The 19,584-nt window shown below is 42.9% G+C and overlaps 1 protein-coding gene across 1 annotated transcript in view; it reads left to right on the top strand.

Annotated features, from left to right (window-relative positions):
* The first annotated feature begins 605 nt into the window (after positions 1 to 605).
* Positions 606 to 19,584, top strand: part of USP8 (ubiquitin specific peptidase 8) — a 61,218-nt gene continuing 42,239 nt past the window's right edge. Inside the window, exons 1-3 of the mRNA XM_056135371.1 lie at positions 606 to 742; positions 13,751 to 13,901; positions 17,741 to 17,885. Of these exons, the coding sequence (XP_055991346.1) occupies positions 13,798 to 13,901; positions 17,741 to 17,885 (249 nt within the window). The 5' untranslated portion in view covers positions 606 to 742; positions 13,751 to 13,797. The remainder of the gene's footprint in view (positions 743 to 13,750; positions 13,902 to 17,740; positions 17,886 to 19,584) is intronic.

Genomic DNA, 19,584 nt, shown 5'->3' on the forward strand with positions numbered 1-19,584 from the left:
AAAATCCACTCTCCAAAGTTAGGCACACATTTTCTCTATTAATGAGGAAATTACTACGTGTCACTGTTGGCATAAAGCTGGCCAACTGACATGAAGCAGCTTAATTTTTATAAAATGATCGCAGCCTCCGGTCTCTTTTTCCCTAGCAAAAGAACAGGGTTCACCTCTTGAGAAACAACACAGTGCGTTTTAGGATCAAAACTTGTGATCTTCCTTGCCTGGAGGCTTGGCTTTGGGGAATGTTTAACCTTCAGGCAGGATCTGAGAGTCAATCCTAAAATGCCTGAAAGGTGGACAGGTGGACAAAAGCCGTTCCTAAGCGTTTGTGCAGAAGCCTAGGTTCCTGAGTCTCGAATAGTAACCTCCGGGGCAACCGAGCCCACAGAGGCAGGGGGCGCTAAGCCTGGAGAAAAGGGCCTAGCAAGTGGGTATTCTCCCCAACTTGCCGATGTCCTCCACCCACGACCACCTCCGAGCGCGTGCTCCAGGGGGCGCCCGAGCGCAGCCCGCACTCGCGGGGGCGGAGCCGGCCCGGAAGCACCCTGGACGGGCGCGCGCGCGCGGCCCCGCCCCCGCCGTGACGTCAGAGGCGCGACGCGCCGCAGCGCGGTGCACGCTGGGAAAAGGGGGATGAGCGGGCTTGGCTCGGGTCGGCGCCGAGGAGGCTGAGTTCTGCCGTGGTCGGTGGGCGATGGGCCTTTGGCACGCAGGCCCGTGCTAGGGAAGCGCGTGCGGCGCCGCGGTGAGTGCGGGTCTGGGCCCGGGTTCGCGTTTTCCGGGGAGCTGTCAGCGTCGGAAGCCCTTTCCTTCCTCCCTGCCTCCCTCCCTTCCTGCCTCCGGCGTCTGGTCACCCGGAAGACCAGCTTCTCCGCGGAGAGGGGTGGCACCAGCCCGGAGGGTCCGCTCTCGGACCCAGGGCCGCCCGTCCGGCCACCTCGAAGGCCAGCCTTTGCTGCCCGCCAGCGAGTCTTTGGTGGACTCAGGTTGTTTTTTTTGCCCTCTTCGAAGGTGGCCTTGACCATTGCTCCTCTCCGGACGGTCCCACCTGGACACCGACCTCCCCCTGCCCCCGTCGTCGGCCTCTCTGCTGCCTGTCTCTCCTCCCAGGCCCTGTCAGAGGGCCCCCCCCCCCCCCCCGGGCTGCTTTTTCAGCCCATCCCAGTCCGACTTAATTTTAACGATGCCCCTGTCTGGAGTCTTGAGCAGCTTAACGGATAAAGCTCGTCCGAGTTAAAAACTACGGCGCCGACCCCCCACCCCCACCCCCCGACCGAAACGGCTTTCCTCTCCTAAAATACGTGGCCCCGCTCCTGGAGTCGTGGAGCAAGTTGATTTTTCCCCTCCGCGCCGCCTTGGAGATGAGCAGAAGCGCGAATAGCTGCGAGGTTGCATTTCTCCGTAAAGCGGCGGACCCACGCTTTGGGGGTTAATGCTTTCCTCTGATTAATTCGGTGACCTTGAAGCAGATCACCGAACCGTCAGAATATTTTACCTGACTCAGGTATGGCAGAGCCCTCGGAACTTAATGGTGCGAGCGCTGAAGGTTTTAGATGAAAAGGTATGCTTGGTTACGCGAAGCCCGTTGCTCTTTCCAAGCTGTCAGCATCCTTCATTTTATATGTGCGTCCTGATGCGGCCCTTAAGAATGTCAAGTGATCTCTGCTCAGGAGGTGTTTCTGTTTGAAACTTGCTCTGTGGCTTTGCTATGGAAGCAGATTTTTCATTCTGACATATTCTAAGATTTCACTGATGGGGCCACAGTGATAGGATAGCAGGTGGGGTGTTGTCCTTGCCTGCAGCTGACCTGGTTCAACCTCTGCACCCCCATGTGGCCCCCCCAAGGCCTACCAGGAATGATCCCTGAGCACAGAGCCAAGAATAAGCGCTGAGCATCGGCAGGTGTGGCCCCAAAACAGAAACAAACAAAACTGAGTTTATTGGTGAGTGCCTTCTGTACTAGTTTTTTATGACCTCACAGTACTGACCCTTTTCTATGAAAAGTGAAATATATTAATATCGTTGACTTGAAAAATGTATGTATTTCTTCTGACATTGTATGTACCTTTGAAACTAGTAAGCACAGTGATTGGGTGGGGCATTTGCCTTGCACGTGGCCGACCCGGGTTCGATTCCTCTCTCCCTCTCGGAGAACCCGGCAAGCTACCGAGAGTATCCCGCCCACATGGCAGAAGCCTGGCAAGCTCCCCATGACGTATTCAATATGCCAAACACAGTAACAAGTCTCACGATGGAGACATTACTGGTGCCCGCTCGAGCAAATCAGTGAACAACGGGAGGACAGTGCTACAGTGCTACAATCATGAAAACATCAAACTGCAACCAAAGCCCTATCTTTCCTGACATAATTATGTGCTAATTGTACATAGTTGTTTTTGTATTCGAAATAAGTGCTTGAGAAGAGCCAAACTATTTTTTAAATGTGTCTATCACTTGATTATATATTCACTTAAACTTTATTTTGGATTTTTAAATTAAGAATTTTTTTTTAAAGAATTTTTAAAAATCTTGGTCTTGTCTGATCTTGGACAACAAATCATTACAAAACGGTGACTTTTTGCAGTGTATTTTGTTTCTCTGGTATGAGCTGGTTGGTTCTCAGTGAAGAGAATGCTGCATTTGTAGTCAAATAAGCAGTTGAAGTCCTCTGCAAGCTCACCCGGCTTGGGCGTCTATAAGGGTTCATTTGTTTGACTTGGCGCTGATCTTGGCTGGAAGTTCAATTCAGGATGTCAACTGAAGTGCCTGCACATAGCTTCTTCAGACAGCCGGGACCTTCAGCATGGAGTCTGAGTTCCAGAGGCCAGTGTCTGACGAGACAACGTGTGGAAGCTACCAGTTTCTTTTCACCCCTCCTTTATGATTATTTTTTCTTTTTTAAAGTCTGAAGCAGGGGCCAGGGATATGAGGGATATGGCTCCGCAGTAGAGCTGTTGTACCTATGAGCCCCAGGGTTAATTCCTTCCATGGTTTAAAAAAATAGCTTGAAGCTTTACTTCCTCCATGCACTGTTAGGTAAATAGTAGGTATTCCTCCCTACTTGAAAGTAGACCTTACTTTTTTTTTCTTTTTTTTTTTTTTAGCACAGCGGGTAGGGCGTTCGCCTTACAAGCGGCCAACATGGCCGACCCGAGTTCGATTCCTCCGCCCCTCTCGGAGAGCCCGGCAAGCTACCGAGAGTATTTGATATGCGAGACACAGTAACAACAAAGTCTCCAATGGAGACGTTACTGGGCCCGCTCGAGCAAATCGACGATCAACGGGAGGGCCTTTACCTTTACCTTTACCTTTTTTTTTTTGAATCCCTACCTTTTGAGCTATCGCTCCAGCCCCTCGAGCAAATCGACGATCAATGGGAGGGCCTTTACCTTTACCTTTACCTTTTGAGCGATAGCACAGTGGGTAGGACGTTTGCCTTGCACGCAGCCAACATGGCCGACCAGAGTTCGATTCCTCCGCCCCTCTCGGCAAGCTACCGAGAGTATTCGATATGCCAGACACAGTAACAACAAAGTCTCCAATGGAGACGTTACTGGGCCCGCTCGAGCAAATCGATGATCAACGGGAGGGCCTTTACTTTACTTTACCTTTTAAAAGGTAGAATGTTAAAGTAGTTGAGGCAAGTTTTAGCCTATCACAGTTTTGATGATGAAGTTGTATTGAGATTTGCATTTGGAATGGAAATATGTTACAATTCCAATTTCATGAATGATATTTTTTTATCTTCATTACATAATACAGTTCTTAGTTTCTTTTGATGCATGCTTTTTATTTGGTCCCTGTAAAAACTGTACAGAAATGGATAAATCATTCCCATTTTGAAGGTGAAGTTCAGCTGAGGAATGACAGTGGTAATAGGAAGTCTTAAGGAATTTGCTCTAAGTCTTTTGATTAATAATTGGAAAATGGACTGGACTGGAGTGATGGCACAGCTGGTAAGTGTTCGTCTTGCATGTAGCTGACCCATGTTCAATCCCTGACATCCCATATGGTCCCATGAGCACTACCATTAGTAACTCCTGAGTGGAAAACCAGGAATAACCCCTGAGCATTGCCAGGTGTGGGCCCTCCCCGCCTCCCCCCAAAAAAACCAAAATAAAAATAATTGAAAAATGCAATAAAGCCTGAAACATTCAATTTATTATTAGCAAGTTATGAGATATTATGTTACGCTATTTGTAAGTAAAAGTACTCATGTGTAATAAATAGAAGCATTAAGTAAAAAGTAAAGTAAAGGCCCTCCCGTTGATCGTCGATTTGCTCGAGCGGGCCCAGTAACGTCTTCATTGGAGACTTTGTTGTTACTGTGTCTGGCATATCGAATACTCTCGGTAGCTTGCCGGGCTCTCCGAGAGGGGCGGAGGAATCGAACTCGGGTCGGCCATGGTGGCCGCGTGTAAGGCGAACGCCCTACCCGCTGTGCTATTGCAAGATAGCTAAATTTGGGGGGCTGCAGAGATAGTATAGTGAGGGAGGGTGCTTGCCTTATACAATTTCAGATACCCCATATGGTCCCCTGATCCTTGTCTACAGACAGAGGCCCAGAGCACTGCCTGATGTGGCCCCCAAACAAGACAAACTAAGAAAGAAAGCTAATTTTTGTCTGTTTGGGGCCACACTTGAGCAGGGAGTTGGAGGGTGGGGACAGTTGCAGGGGAGTCCCTCATGGTTCCTTCACTGGAGCGAACCAGCCTGAGCCATTTTCCCTGCCCCTGAATCTTATCTTCCGATTATGATTTGTGCTTTGCATTGAGGAGCACCAGATTTGATCCTCAACACGGCCTGGTCCCTGAGCACAACACCAAACCCTGCCCCAAGATTACCCCCAGCACCACTGAGCACGATGTAAATAGAGATTAGAATTCAGTTCTTCACGATTATAACTTAGAGACTTACCCATGATAAGACTTCCCACCAATACAATGAAATGAAATTATCATATAGTCTAAGTCTAATACCAATTTTAAAACTAATGGTGAATCTTGAAAAGGTTTAGGAATCCTGGAGATTTGATTTTAATTTCTCTGTTGCAGAATTTTAAACATGAATACGAGTTTTCATTGTTTTGGTAGACTGGGAACATTAGGATTTAAGATGCTGATTTCAGATAATTTCTAATTATCATAATTATTGTTTTGGTTTGCTTAGTAACATGCTTATGTCCTTCCTGTTCATCATCTCTGTCTTGGCTGCATATAGAATTCACCCAAGGCTTTTAAAGGAGACCTATGTAGGGGCCAGGGCAATAATATCACGGGTACGGTGTTTGCCTTGTACCTGTTTGACCCAGGTTGATTCCTAGCATCCCAGATGTTCCCTGAGCCTGCCAGGAGTGATTCCCGAGTGCATAGCCAGGAATAAGCCCTGAGCATCTCCAAGTGTGGCCCAAAATCGAAATAAATAAATGAATAAAATGCCTGTAACTATTAAGGTACACTGTTGGGAGCTCCAGGGTATAGAAAGAATATAACTCCTAATAAAGTTTCTGCCTCTTAGGATGAAACAAGAACACAGTGGTTATACAAAGCAAAGTATGCTTAGTGTGATAAAAAATTACCACACTAATAAACCATGTCCAAATTTATTTTTACTAAAATGGTATTATTTTCCAGAGTGTCTGCCTGCATGTAAAATCTTAATCCATTTCCTGTTATCTCTCCCTCAGCAGCACCTTCATGTACTCAGGACTTGGTCCTAGTTCTGTGTGTAGGGATCTCTCCTGGTGGGGCTTGGAGGACTATACATGGAGTTAGCAATCCACCTGGGTCAGCCACATGCAAAAAAAAGCACCTTTACCATTTCTCCGGCCCCAGATGTAGGTATGTTCACCAAATTAAAACCAGCTTATATAGTCACTCTTTAGAATTAGGGCTAATTATATTAAACTCCCTTTTAAAAAGCCTTTTTAGTATTTTGTTAGAAATCCTGGCGTTTTCTTTCTTTGATTTCTCAGAAATCTTTTCCAGCTTTTTCTAACCAAATTCCTAATTTCTGTTTCTTTTCTCTATTACGGGCCCACTTTCTCCCAGTTCCTAGTTCTGGGCCCTTTACACATCATGTCAGCTGGAGAAATAGAGCTTGTTTCCTTGATAATGCATTCTACTGATTTTAAATACTGGTGTCATGAAGTCTGTGCTTGAGGTCATTCAGAAGGCTGCTGTGCATGCATATCTGTGGCCCCGAGTTGAATCCCTGGCACCGCATCCTCCTCACCCCCCATACTGCTGGGTAGAGCACTTGCAGACCCCAGCATCACTGAGGCTGTGCAGGGCCACACCACCAGGCTGAGTAGTGGTGGGAATGATCCCCAGGTCCCTCAGCACTGCTTGCCACCTCCACCATGATGGCTGTTTAAAAACTTATTAAATTTTGGGGCCAGAGAAATAGTATAGTAGGAAGGCACTTGCCGTGTCGGCCGACCCAATTTCGATCTCTGGCTTCCCATATGTTCACACCATGAGGAGTAACTCCTGAGTGCAGAGCTAGAACTAAGCCCTGGGCACAGCTGGGGGTGGTTCCCCAAAACTAAAACTATTAAAATTTAAAATATGCATAGAAGTGAAGAAAATGAGATTGCTTTAATCCAGGTCATAACAGGGGTGCTTGCCTTGCATGTGGCTGACCTGGGCTCTGTCTCCAGCCTCCTTTATGGTCTCCCAAGCACTGTCACTGTCCTCCTGTTGTTCATCGATTTGCTCGAGTGGGCCCAGTAACATCACCATTGTGAGACTTGTTACTGTGCTTGGCATATCGAATATGTCACGGGTAGCTGCATGGCGAGATACTCTCGGTAGCTTGCCGGGCTTTCTGAGAGGGTCGGAGGAATGGAACCCGGGTTGCCTGGGTCGGCCACGTGCAAGGCAAACACCCTACCACTGTGCTATTGCTCCAGCCCCTCCCAAGCACTACCAGGAATAATTCCTGAGTGCAGAGCCAGGAGTAACCCGTGAGCATCTTCAAGTATAGCCTAAAAACCAGAAAGCAAATAAATCAATCAGGCAGTAACATTTTAGGCTCAGTACTTGTCTCCCAAAACAATAGGAAGCATCAAAATTGTCTTTTAATAGTTGATCTAATATCTGTCTGGGCTGTACAGGCCAGCTGTCTGGTTTCATATTTACATTTTCATTAGGGCATCTTTCTTTAGTGTTGTTGCTTCTCAGTATATATAGAATTGAATTTTTTACTTTCCTGTAATTGACCATTCTTATTTGGCGCAATTTTTCTCTGAGGCAACATTTCTCAATGCCTGGAGATGTTCTTTAGGTTATTAAGCTACTGGCATTACTGGCATCTAGTGGGTTGAAGTTGGAAAGGAAATGCTACTAAACGTCCTACAGTGCGCAGAACCACCTCCTACAGCAAAGATTTCTCTGGCACAAAATACACTGCGTGGGCTGACAAACACTGCTGTAAACTGTTGGGGTTTTTTAATCACAGTATTTGTTTTTTGTTAACAGTACCAATCGCAGGACCTGGAATGGTGGTACAGTGGGTAAAGCACTTGCCTTGCACATAACCAACCCAAGTTTAATCCCTGGCACTCAGTGTGGTCCCCCGAGCACTGCCAGAGTGATTCCTGAGCATTGCGTGGTGTGGACCAAACCGCCCCCCCCCCCAAAATAAAACACAAACAGAAACCCAAGAAAACAAAACAGTACCAATCTTCATTTCTTAAGGGGCGAGGAGAAAGAGTGTGTGTGTATAAAAGAAAATACGTGTTTTGATCTGTAATCTTTGGCCTTTTCCCCCTCAGAGACTTTCTGCTTATACTTTCCATGTTTCTTTTTCAGATCCAATTAGTGTAGCCCTCAGTTTGACCTGCCTTGAGATAACATTTTCCCCTTTCAGAACTGATTTATTACTTGCTACATCAAATGTAAACAATTCTGGGTGGCATCAAAAGTCTTCCATAGTGTGGCTCCATCTCTTTACTTAATATAGTATATTATTGTTAGCCAACATTTGTTAAGTGTTGACTATAGGGATTACTGAAATAGATGTAAGGAATTAAGACATGTCAGCATAATCCCTTTATCCAATCGATTATTTTCCAGTGACCTGCATAGTATTCCTTATTTTGTCCGTTGCCTTCCCATAGTAATTCCCTGTTTTGTATCTTTGTTCACAGTTCCCTTTTCTGGACTTCCCTCATTTATCTGTGGGCAGAGCGAAATCCTAACAGTCGGGTTTCTGTTTCTGTCTCATATTAACATGAGCATTGCATCCTTATGGTTGGGGAATCTTTGACAGCATAGACATAGCTGTTATTTGGTCTGAATCCTGTATTAAAGGAAATGATGCCTATAAATACTAGAGGATTTAAAGTGAAGAATAAATTTCAAGAATTAGAACCGTCTGGGATGGAAGAGCTGGAATGGAAGTGAGTGCATTTGGGGCTGGAGGAATTGGCTTTTCAAGCTGAAATGGTTTCCCTTCCTTTTTCACTTCTAAGTAACTAGAGTTGCAGGTTGTGGAATTGTGTATGAATTGTTTGCTTATTATTAATGAGTATTTTGGTAACAAGACCAAGATATTTGTGATCAAAAGTTCACTAGATTACTCTGTCTCCTAGGGCAAAGAAGACAGTACTTTTATACAGGCTTACAATTCTAGTATATAAATGTATGCATTGTTTTCTTCATAGGAACAGTTCAGTTTTCTTAATTGAGTTACTCTTGTAAGTATCTTGTTTTCTCACAGACTGCTATTCAGTTCTGGAGCAGCTGGTCTCTGGATCATACTTGTAATCTTGCTGTGTGTGGCTTTTATACTTTTATGAAACACAGGAAGAAATGTATTTTGCTTTCAACCAGGTGTTATGTGTATGCATGCACAAATAGCCAAAACAAAAGCTTTCTGAAATAGAAATAGTTTTCTGAAATAATCTTAGTGTATGCGTGATATTTTAATGATAAAAACTCTCATGATATTTTTCTCTTCGGCTCTATTTCTTTAGATTATCAAGGTTTGTTTGTTTTGGGGGACTACCTGCAGTACTTAGGACTACTCCCAGCATGGTGCTCAGTGATCAAACCTGGGCCTCCTTTCTGCAAAGCATGCACTTCAGTCCATTGAACTCTCTCCCCAGAAGAACCTAGAAGTGGTCTTTTAAAATTTAAAAACTTTGCTCTTGCTCATTTTGCACTGTGGTAGATATATAGTAGGCACTTAGAAAATACCAGAATTTTTAGCATTGATTCTATCTTGAAAAGGGGACTCATTAATACTTTTGAGTTGTCTTAAATTAATTTTATCAATATTTATTAGTGACACTTTAACTGGAACCAGTGCAGAGTGGACTGTGAGACTTAGAGAAAAGATCACAGGGCCGGGGATGTGACTCAATGTCAAGCACTTGTCTTGCCTGCTGAGACCAGGGTTCAGTCCCTGGCACTGGCAAAGGATCAGCAGAACAAGATAAAATGAGTATAGTGAGTGCCCTCGAGTACTGTGAGTACCATTGCTGCCTGCAAGGCAAAGGTGGGGCCAGGTGCGAGATGAGGAACAGGTATAAACTGTGCTTTCTTTAAGTGGTTGTGGACATGGGCAGTGGCCGTTGTGCAACCCTAGTTAAGATGCGAAGACATTTGAAGTGCCAAGATGCCACTCTTCACTTCATTCTTTTTCAGCTTTCACTCTGGTCCAAGCAGTCTACTCTCAACTCATTTTCTTTAGGGGTCTAAGAAGTCAAAGAAAATGATATATATACCCCTTCCATTTTCTCCTTTTTATTTTCCGTACCGTCTGGATTTCATTTTTGGAGCATTGCGGTTTGACTGAGCTGGAGTTGGTTATCAAGATTATGCACTTCAAGAACATTTACAGCTGAAGATAGGGCTCAGTGGTAAAGTGCAAGCCTTGCAAGCATGAGACTGGGGTTTGATCCCAGACACTAATGAAAAGAACGTTTTTTAGAAAAATCTCAAGTTTGGGGTGTGATTTGTTATTTTTATAATTCTATGATTTTTTAAAAAGCATTTTCACAGTTTTGAATAATGGCCTTTGTTATATTTGGTTCTACATCGAAACCAATAAATTCCCTCCCTCCCTCCCTCCTTCCCTCCCTTTCTTCCTTCCTTTGCCACACCCAGTTCAGTGCTTAGGGATCACTCCCAGCACCAGCAGTGCTCAGGGGACCATGTGGTGCTAGGCTTTGAGCACTGATGGGCCTTCTGCCCGAGAAGTATGTCTTCACTCTTTCAAGCTCTCTCTCTAGTCCTATACATTTGAGTTTCCAATAATATAGCAATATAAATAAGTAATATAAATTTCGTTGGGTTAAATTTGATTCTACAAGTTTGAATTCCAGGAGCTAGAGAGATAGCACAGGGGTTAAGGCCTTGGATACAGTTGTCCTCGGTTTGCTCTCCAGCTCAGTGCATGGTCCTCAAGCACCGCCAGCAGTGACCCTTTAGTACCAGCGGGTGTGGCCTCCAGACCCTCCTTCCCAGTTGCTCTGGGTGTCATTAGGTTGCTGCTGCTACTACTTGATTCTCTTTGTTTATATTGTTTCAGTCAGAATAAGGAAGTGTTGAATTCATTCTGTCATTTTGCCCTTAATTTTTGTAGGCTACTTTGAGATTTCCTTAATGGCAGAGTGTAGTGGAAGGACATTTAGCACATTAGCTTCACAAACTTGAGTGGAATAACTATCCTTCTTTGTTATCTCATTAGAAAGAAACATCCTTTGCCATGTGCTTGACCTTGTGCAGAAATGCCTGCAACTAAAGCAGTGCCATAGGATTTTAACAAGGGGTCATTATTTGACATACATTTTTGTGAATGAAAATGGAAACAGCTGTGGTCCTTTGAAGATTTTAGGCATTGTTAGGTAAAGATGTTCTGTATTTCAGCTCTTCTCAAAAATCAATTAAAGACAGAAAAGCAACTTAAAAAATACAATGTTTCTCCTAGAAATCTCCACTAAAAGCTTTGATGTCATTGTAATCTTACTCTCATGTTTGCCTCCTTGTGTCTAATCATTTGCCAGGCCCTGTCATTCTACCCGGCAGCCCATCTCCAGTGCCCTGCTTCTGACCTTCATCATCTTTCCCTAGGATCAGTAGACTCAGAGCTCCTGTTTCCCTCAGCCCCACTCTCTTAAGGCTTACTTGGTACTGTTGTCAGTTTGGATCAGTTTGCTTTTTTTCCTCCAAGAACCTTGTTTTAACTCTTACCTACCTTAAGAAACCAAAGTAATAGGATTCTAAAGACTTTCTATTCTTCTTTGTGTGTGTTTTTGGGTGGGGAGGGGGAGTGTTGTTTGGGTTATACTTGGTGGTACTCAGGGGTTATTCCTGGCTCTATGCTCAAGATGAACCCTGTAGGGCTCAGGGGACCATCCATGATGCCAAGGATTCAAGCAGGGGTTGGTAGGATGCAGTACCTTAACCTTTGTATTGTCTCTTTGGCCTTTGAGTTACTGTGTCTCTACTGTTTTTCAGACTACTATTTAGTATATCCTGGTTCATTTGCTGCTGGATAATCCCCAACCCCATCATTATCTTAAAACCTTCTCCTGCTAAGTGTATAAATTACCACTCTCATAATGCCTGTAAGATCGTGCTAGTCATAGTTTATCTTTTGCTGTAAATTTTCACTCTGGGTAACTCTTCCGGGTTTGATACCTTACCATACTGCAGTACGGCTGCTCCCATTTTTTTCTGTGTGGATGGAACTGGATCATGTTATCTTGGAAACATGATGCCTTCCATATAGCAGGATATCTGTGAATGTTTGGATTGAATTTAACTTTGAGTTGGTGATGGATTTACTATTCTCAGTAGCCTAGGTAGGAAGTTTTTCTTCTTTTGTCTTCTAAAGATCCAGACTTCAAAGATAATCATAGAGATTCAACTTAGGACATACTCTAGGCCTTCATTTTGAAACATTCAAATCAGTAAGTTTTCCCAGCAAATAACCTGTTGTCATGAATCAACAAATGGAGTCTGCCTGACTCAATGATCGTAAGCTCTGTGGTTAGACTAGTACTCACAAGTCAGATAGAGGATAGGATTGGAAAAGCAGATAGCATTACATGGTACTTGGTTACACTGCCTAACTCTGGTTGTAGTCTTTATCTTTGTGTACTTAGTGTCACCATTAAAAAATTATTGGGCTTTGAGGGAATTGGATTTCAAGAGCTGGCTCATATTGGGAGCAAACGTGGTTAAGTAGGCTGCACCCTCGCTTAGCAAGTTGGGGTGGTAGAAGAGTCAAGAATAATGCTTGTTGAGGGTGGAGCAATAGCACAGCGGGTAGAGCGTTTCCTTTGCATGCGGACGACTTGGGTTCGATTCCCAGCATCCCATATGGTCCCCTGAGCACCGCCAGGGATAATTCCTGAGCGCAGAACCAGGACTAACACCTGTGCATCACCAGGTGTGACCCCAAAAGCAAAAAAAAAAAAAAGAAGAAAAGCAAAAAAAATAATGCTTGTTGGGCTAAAACGATAGTACAGCGGAGAGGGGATTTCCTTGCACTCAGCTGGCCTGGGTTCGATCCCTGGCATCCCATATGGTCCCCCACACACCACCAGGAGTGATTTCTGAGCACAGAGTCAGGAGTAACCCCTGAGTATCACTGGATGTGACCCAAAAAGCCAAAAAGAATAATGTTTGATGCTGCTACCTTATTTTCTCATTAGTGGTCAATAGTAGTCCAAACCCCAATGTTCCCTGCCTTGTGCACAGTAATATCTGTTGTGGTATCACTAATGCCTCAGATTTCTTTAGGTTTTTTTCTGAAAATTCAGTAGCTTCTGACCTTACTGTGCTTTCTAATAGTCACCAGTACTACACTTCAACTCTTGCTTAATTTCTATAGAAGTTTTGTCTTGTAGCACTATTTTTAACTCCCAGCTGTTGATTTCTCTGTCTAATTACATCCCCCCTTCTCTTTGTTGTTGCTGTGGTGACTGAGGGTTGGGCAACATGGCTGATGTGTGACCACTGCTGAGATGTGCGATCATTTAGTTGTGCTCATGTGTGTTCACCGGGGCTTGCACTCTCAGTGTCTCGGGAAAGGGAGCTTGTCAGTGGTCACTGCAATGCTCTGTATGTGCCCGTCAGAGCTTGCGTTTCTTGGCCACAGCACCAGCACTTTTTTAGTTGGGGGCGGGAGATGTCCACACCTGGGGGTAAGTGGAGGGTGCTTACAAATACCTGGTGGCAGCATGACTAAGAATGGCTTGTAGTACCAGAGATCACAGGTATCAGACTCTGAGGCTTAACAGCCCAGCTGCCCAGGTTGTGTTTGTCACGTGACTTTTTCTGAAGGCAGTTTGGGGGGTTGGGGAGGGGAGGAGCATAAATTTAGGAACTTCTGATTACGTCTGCCTTTTATATCTGTTTGGCTACTCTTCATATTCAGTTATATATTTTATTTACATTTGCATTATCATGCTCATCTAATGACTTTTTAATTTTTTAAATGAAATCTATGTTGATGTGGCATCTTTTTATATACTGTAATTGTATGCTATGATAAGAAAATGATCATCTGTAAATGAGCTCCCCACCCTGAGAGTTACTGGTATCTCCCAAATATCCTTCCCCTGTCTTCCTAGTTTTATTTTCTGCCTCCCTGAAGGAAAAGGATACAGTTTGTAGGGTGTGTGTATGTGGGGGGGGGGGGTGTCTTTTTCTTTCTTGCTTGCTTGCTTGATTGATTGATTGATTGTTCATTATGAGGAAAACTAGTGGGGTCTTCTGTGTTTATTTTGCTTCAGAAAAGGAACTGTTGTTCATGAAACTGACAGAGTGAGGCTGCTTCATCATGCCTGCTGTGGCCTCTGTCCCTAAAGAGCTCTACCTCAGTTCTTCACTCAAGGACCTCAACAAGAAGACAGAAGTCAAGCCAGAGAAGATAAGCACCAAGAAGTAGGTGTCCTTCGGTAACTGGACTGTGCCATTTATTTGTAGCTCATTTCCATTTGACTAGATGAAGTACATGAGTAGTCAGCTAGAAGTTTATTGGGAAAAATGGCATTATCTCACTAAAGTGAACCTAGAGAAAATTTTAAACTTTCCATCTTACAGAATACACATATGTTTTGCTTACATCCTAATTATCTGGTCTAAGATGGTAACAGAGTTCTGCAAGGGACTAGAGTGATAGTACAGTGGGTACAGCACTTTGCCTTGCACATGGCTGAACCAGGTTTGATCCCTACTTCCCCATATCGTCTACCTGATAATCTCCAGAAGTAATTCCTGAGTGCAGAGCTAGGAGTAACCCCGGAGCATCACCAGGTATGGCCCCAAAATCAAACCCAACCAAACCAGACCAAACAAAAAAACCCAAAACCAAAATACAAGGTTTATGTAAGAGTCATGTAGCCACAGTTAAAGTCCTGTTATAAAATAGCATGCAATTACTTCTAACTTAGATCTTTATCTGAGTGTGTTTCACATTTGACATTTGGTCCTAGCATAGCTTTTTTTTACTGAAATAGGAGATCTGCGGTTTTGTCCAATATTCAGTGCATTATTAGCACTGTAGCACTGTCCTCCCGTTGTTTATCGATTTGCTCGAACAGGTACTAGTAACGTTTCACAACAAATTGTGAGACTTGTTACTGTTTTTGGCATATGGAATACGCCATGGGGAGCTTGCCAGGCTCTGCCATGCAGGCGGGATACTCTCGGTGGCTTGTTGGGCTCTCCAAGAGGGGAGGAAGAATTGAACCCAGATCGGCCATGTGCAAGGCAAACACCCTACCTGCTGTGCTATTGCTCCAGCCCTTTATTAATGTATACCAATCCAGTGCATTATTATTGTGTACCTATCTGATATCCCCTCCCCTTTCTCCTTGTTGCTCTTGCGATATTGCCAGGCAGGGGGGAAGGGAGGAGGTGTCTCACACACTTGGTTGTGGTGCTCACTGAGGCTTGGTGCTCATATACTTTTAGTTGTGGTTATTGCACATACTTGGTCATGCCCAGCAGCTGGCCTTGAGGGTCCTGGACAGCAGAATTGCCAAGACTGCTGGTACCTGTTAGTGGTAGAAGAACAGGTGGGCACTCTTGGCTCTGAGCTATCCCTGGGCCTTTATTTATTTATTTTTATTTAATGATTTATATGTGTATTTTTAAAAAATTTTTATAGCATATAACTACCTGCTCAGATACAGGCTATTAATGATAGTTTATTTGATAATGATGTTAAAATCTGCCTTAAAATACAATATAACAGTGATGAATGTGACTCGGTTAGTAAAGTCCCAGTTTTGCATATGTGAGTGAGGCCCTGGGTTCAGTCCCAAGCACCACAATAAGATAAATTAAAGCAGAAACATAGGAGGAAAAATCCACCTGTTTTACTATTTGATTTTGCAGAAAGTGAGCTCTCATTAATTTTTCTATTTAGTGATTGTTTTTCTAGAAGAAAATAGGAAACTTTCTTGAGTTTATTTCCACCTACAAAGGAGAAAGTTTGGTGTCTATTCAGTAGCCACATTATTGCAGAGTTGGAAATAAAGAGTTTTGAAGACAAAACAGGAACTTGGGGGGATCTTCAGTAGAGCAAACGAAACAAAAATGGAAAGGATGGAGATGGGAGTGGTAGGGACTTTCAAGAAAGCCAGGAAAGAAAATCCAGAAAGAAAAGGTATTTCTAAATAAAGGACAAACGGAGTTTTTTAAAACAGAAAATCCCTGGGGGCTGGTTGATAGCTCCAAAGGCCGGAGTGCATACTTTGCAGAGCAGAGACCTTTGGTTCAACCTCCCAGAGCACGTGGTGTCCCCATTTTCTCAGAGAGCTTCCTTTAATTGGACGATACATCAAGCCTTACTAGCAAGTTCTGGTTTCACACTAGAACTAACTGATCCCAAGCAAAGAGGTTTGTTTGAGGAACTTAACTAAAATGGAAACTCCTGTTTTGGTTGTGTCAGGGCATTGTTTCTGATGAATGCTGGAGGTTTTTTTTTTTTGAGTGGGGGTCTCTTTGGTCACTTCACTGGACTTGATAGTACTGTGGTGATCTCAAATTGATCTGCTACATACATTCCCATGGAATCCAAGGCAAAGAAATTTGGAGAAAACTCAGTACTGTTGCACTGACTCCTACACTCTTAAGGAGAATGTTCTTAGTAGCCTTGACTTGTTCTCTGACCCGTCTCTAATGCCATGCTGAGCTGGGCTTATCTGCTGACTGAAGAAGTCCTTATATAGACTCATCCTGAGTCCTAAATATCATCTGGCCCTGTACCCTTGTGTATTGTTTCATTTCTTTCCTAAACAGCTTAATTATTATTACTATTTTTTGGGGGGGTCACACCCATTGATGCACAGGGGTTACTCCTGGCTCTGCATTCAGGAATCACTCCTGGCGGTGCTCAGGGGACCATATGAGATGCTGGGAATCGAACCTGGATTGGCTGCGTGCAAGGCAAATGCCCTACGTGCTGTGCTATTACTCCAGCCCCCAACAGCTTAATTATTAATTCATGCCTCAGTCTTGGATCAGAGTTAACAGCTAGAGAAAACTGGATACAAAAGATAAATTAGCTTTTTATAAATATATTATTGACAAAGCCAAGTGAATATAATCATTTGCACTGAAACTTGGTCACCAAAACTTTATTTCTAGAGGAATGAATTTCTTTCATAGAAATGCCTATTAATTTGCTTTCTAAAGATTATTCAAATAAACCAAGAAGAGTACTTAGAATGATTATCAGAGAATTCTCCAATTACTAAAGAGAAGATTGAAGATGACATGACTTTTAGACTAAAAATCGCTTTTCCTTCTAGAATAAGTGAATTGGAATGAGTTTAACTTTCTGTATAAGACTTTAATCAAATTAAAATGAGAAGAGGACTTGTGTCCGCTTTCCTCTCCTATTTTCATTGTTTTTTTTGGTTAAGAGTAAGGTGTTTGCCTTGCACGTGGCTGACTGGAGTTTGATTCCTCTGCCCCTCTCGGAGAGCCCAGCAAGCTACCGAGAGTATCTCTCCTACTCAGCAAAGCCTGGCAAGCTACCTGTGACGTATTCGATATGCCAAACACAGTAACAACAAGTCTCACAATGTTACTGGGCCCGCTGGAGGAAATCTGTGAACAACGGGAGGACAGTGACAGAAAGGAGTGGGTAAAATTGAAAAGTGTTTTATGGGCTGGAGAGATTGTATAGTGGATAGGGCACTTGCTTTGTACATAGCCCTCCTGGGTTCAATCCCCAGTACTACATATGGTCTCCCAAATACAGCTCTGTGTGGCCAAAAAAACAATTAAGAAATATGTGCTTGTTTTACCTTTATAATTTTTTGTTCCTTTCCTTCAGTACAACTTGTATGCAGCTATGATTTGTAACCACTGTCTGGCTATCTGAGCGCCACTTGCTCAGGATGGCCTTTTTTGCTTTTGTAACCAGGTATTGAACCTTAGGCCTTACACATGCAAGTGCTCTATTACTGGGCTACATCATGGGCCCAGTATGTGTCTTATTACAGCAAATGTTTTAAGACTGGATTTAAGTGGAGTTTAACAATTTATTGATATCCCAAACAGCTATTATGAAATAGAAGTATTTACTTGTACCATATGATAAAGTTTAAGGTTGCATCCAAACTCAATTTTGCAGTAGTGCAACTTAAAGTATGAAATTTGTACATGACTTAACTTAAAATATTAAATATATCATATGTAGGTTTTATACATGACTTAATTATGTCCAGATGTTAAGTACTTTAATTGCTTTTTTCTCTGAATTGAAGTTATGTACAGAGTGCTCTGAAGATCTTCAAGACAGCAGAAGAAAGCAGATTAGATCGTGATGAGGAAAAGGCCTATGTATTATATATGAAATATGTGACTGTTTATAATCTAATCAAAAATAGGCCTGACTTCAAGCAACAGCAGGTACCTTTAATTTCTTTATTTGCTGAATTATTTTTGCACAATGAAACTGTGACTCCCTCTAAAATTTTAACCTGCTCAAATTTTACTCATATTAACTTTAAACTTTTACACAGATAAAAAATGTAACTAAACATGAAATTTTACTCAGCTATGAGAAAAGAGAGGTTTTGGACTGGAATTATCATAGTCAGTAGAGCTGTTGTCTTGCATACAGCCAACATAGATTTGGTTTCTGGTAACCCATATGGTTACCTGAGCCTGCCAGGAGTGATCCCTGGTGTGAATCAAGCCCCCCACTTCCCCCAAAAAGGGAAATTTTGTAGTTTGTTTTAGCTTAGATAAAATTGGAGGATGTCATAATTAAGATGCTAAGTGAAGAAAGTTAGAAAAAGACAAACCAGATTATCTCACTCATAAGCAGAGTATAAAGAAACAAAGCAAGAAATTATACAATCCTCTGTGGAAGCAGCCGTGATATCCCATCAGTAGAACTCTCATCTGAGGGTGTGGGGGACCGGGGTTACGGAGGAGGAGTTAGGGTCAGGAAGGAAGGGACCTGGGAATAATGTGGTGGGCGTGGTGTAGTAGCACTCTAATTATAAAATAGTGTCAGTACTACTGTATTGATACTGATTACTACATTGGTTATTGATATTGATTGCTATATTAATAGTGACTATTGTATCTTTCAGTTGTTGGTTAGGGCTAATGTTAGTGTTGTAATTAATGGCAGCACATCATGGATGGTATTTCTTCACCACAGTCTTCTCCGTAGCTGAGGGAGGGTGACTCCTTGTATTTGTAGATTCACCGACCTGTCCACAAATGTTGGCTTGCTCCTGCCCTTGGAACATTTTTGGGCATATTTATCTGGCGCTACAGAGGCCTGCTCTAATTAAAACTGCTTTTTTAAATATTCTTTGATGGAATTTAACAGTTTTCTTTGATGCAGTTTACAGTGTTTATGAAAGTGGAAGTGCATAAAAGGTGTATAAGAGTGTTTACCAAAGAAATATTTTGGGAAGATTTCCAAATTTGGATAACTTTGGAAGCGATTACTCTTGTTTGTTGTAGTTATGCCAATTTTTAATATGCTTGTTTACTGTATGCTTTCTTCTCCTAAGTTAGCAGGGTGTTGTTTTTTCTTTTTTGTTACATGATTGAAGTGTTTTTACAATTTATCTTTTTTAGTTGAGAAGGATGGAGTAAATGTTAATTGCTGAGGTAGCACTTTGCCCACAATACTATCTCGCTTGCCCCAAATTAATTCACATTTTATCTAGACTTTACAGTTTGGGGAAAAAAATCTCATTTATCTGATTTTTCTTATTAATTGGTGGAATAGAAAGGGATAAAGCAAGGTAATAGTATTGAACAATGACAAACCCTTGGCTTCGAATTACAGAGAGGATGAAGTAGTGGGGAATGAGTATAGGACCAGAAGGGACGTAGGAACAGTGGTGATCAGTTCCCAGGCACTTTGGGAGGTGGTCAGGTGCAGTGACTTTTTATATTGATACCATAAACTTTTAACATGATTGTAACCATGCCACCTTAACTCTCATTTTTAAAAATGTGAAAACATAATAATAATGAAAAGAAAAGAAAAAGAGGATTTTCCTAGAGACTTTTACATTCCCAGAGACATTGGAGAGTTGTGGAAGTTCTGGTTAGGAGGCTCCCTGCAGAAGCGCCAACT

This window comes from Sorex fumeus, unplaced genomic scaffold, assembly GCF_029834395.1.
Source record: "Sorex fumeus unplaced genomic scaffold, SorFum_2.1 ptg000111l, whole genome shotgun sequence".
NCBI lineage: Eukaryota > Metazoa > Chordata > Mammalia > Eulipotyphla > Soricidae > Sorex > Sorex fumeus.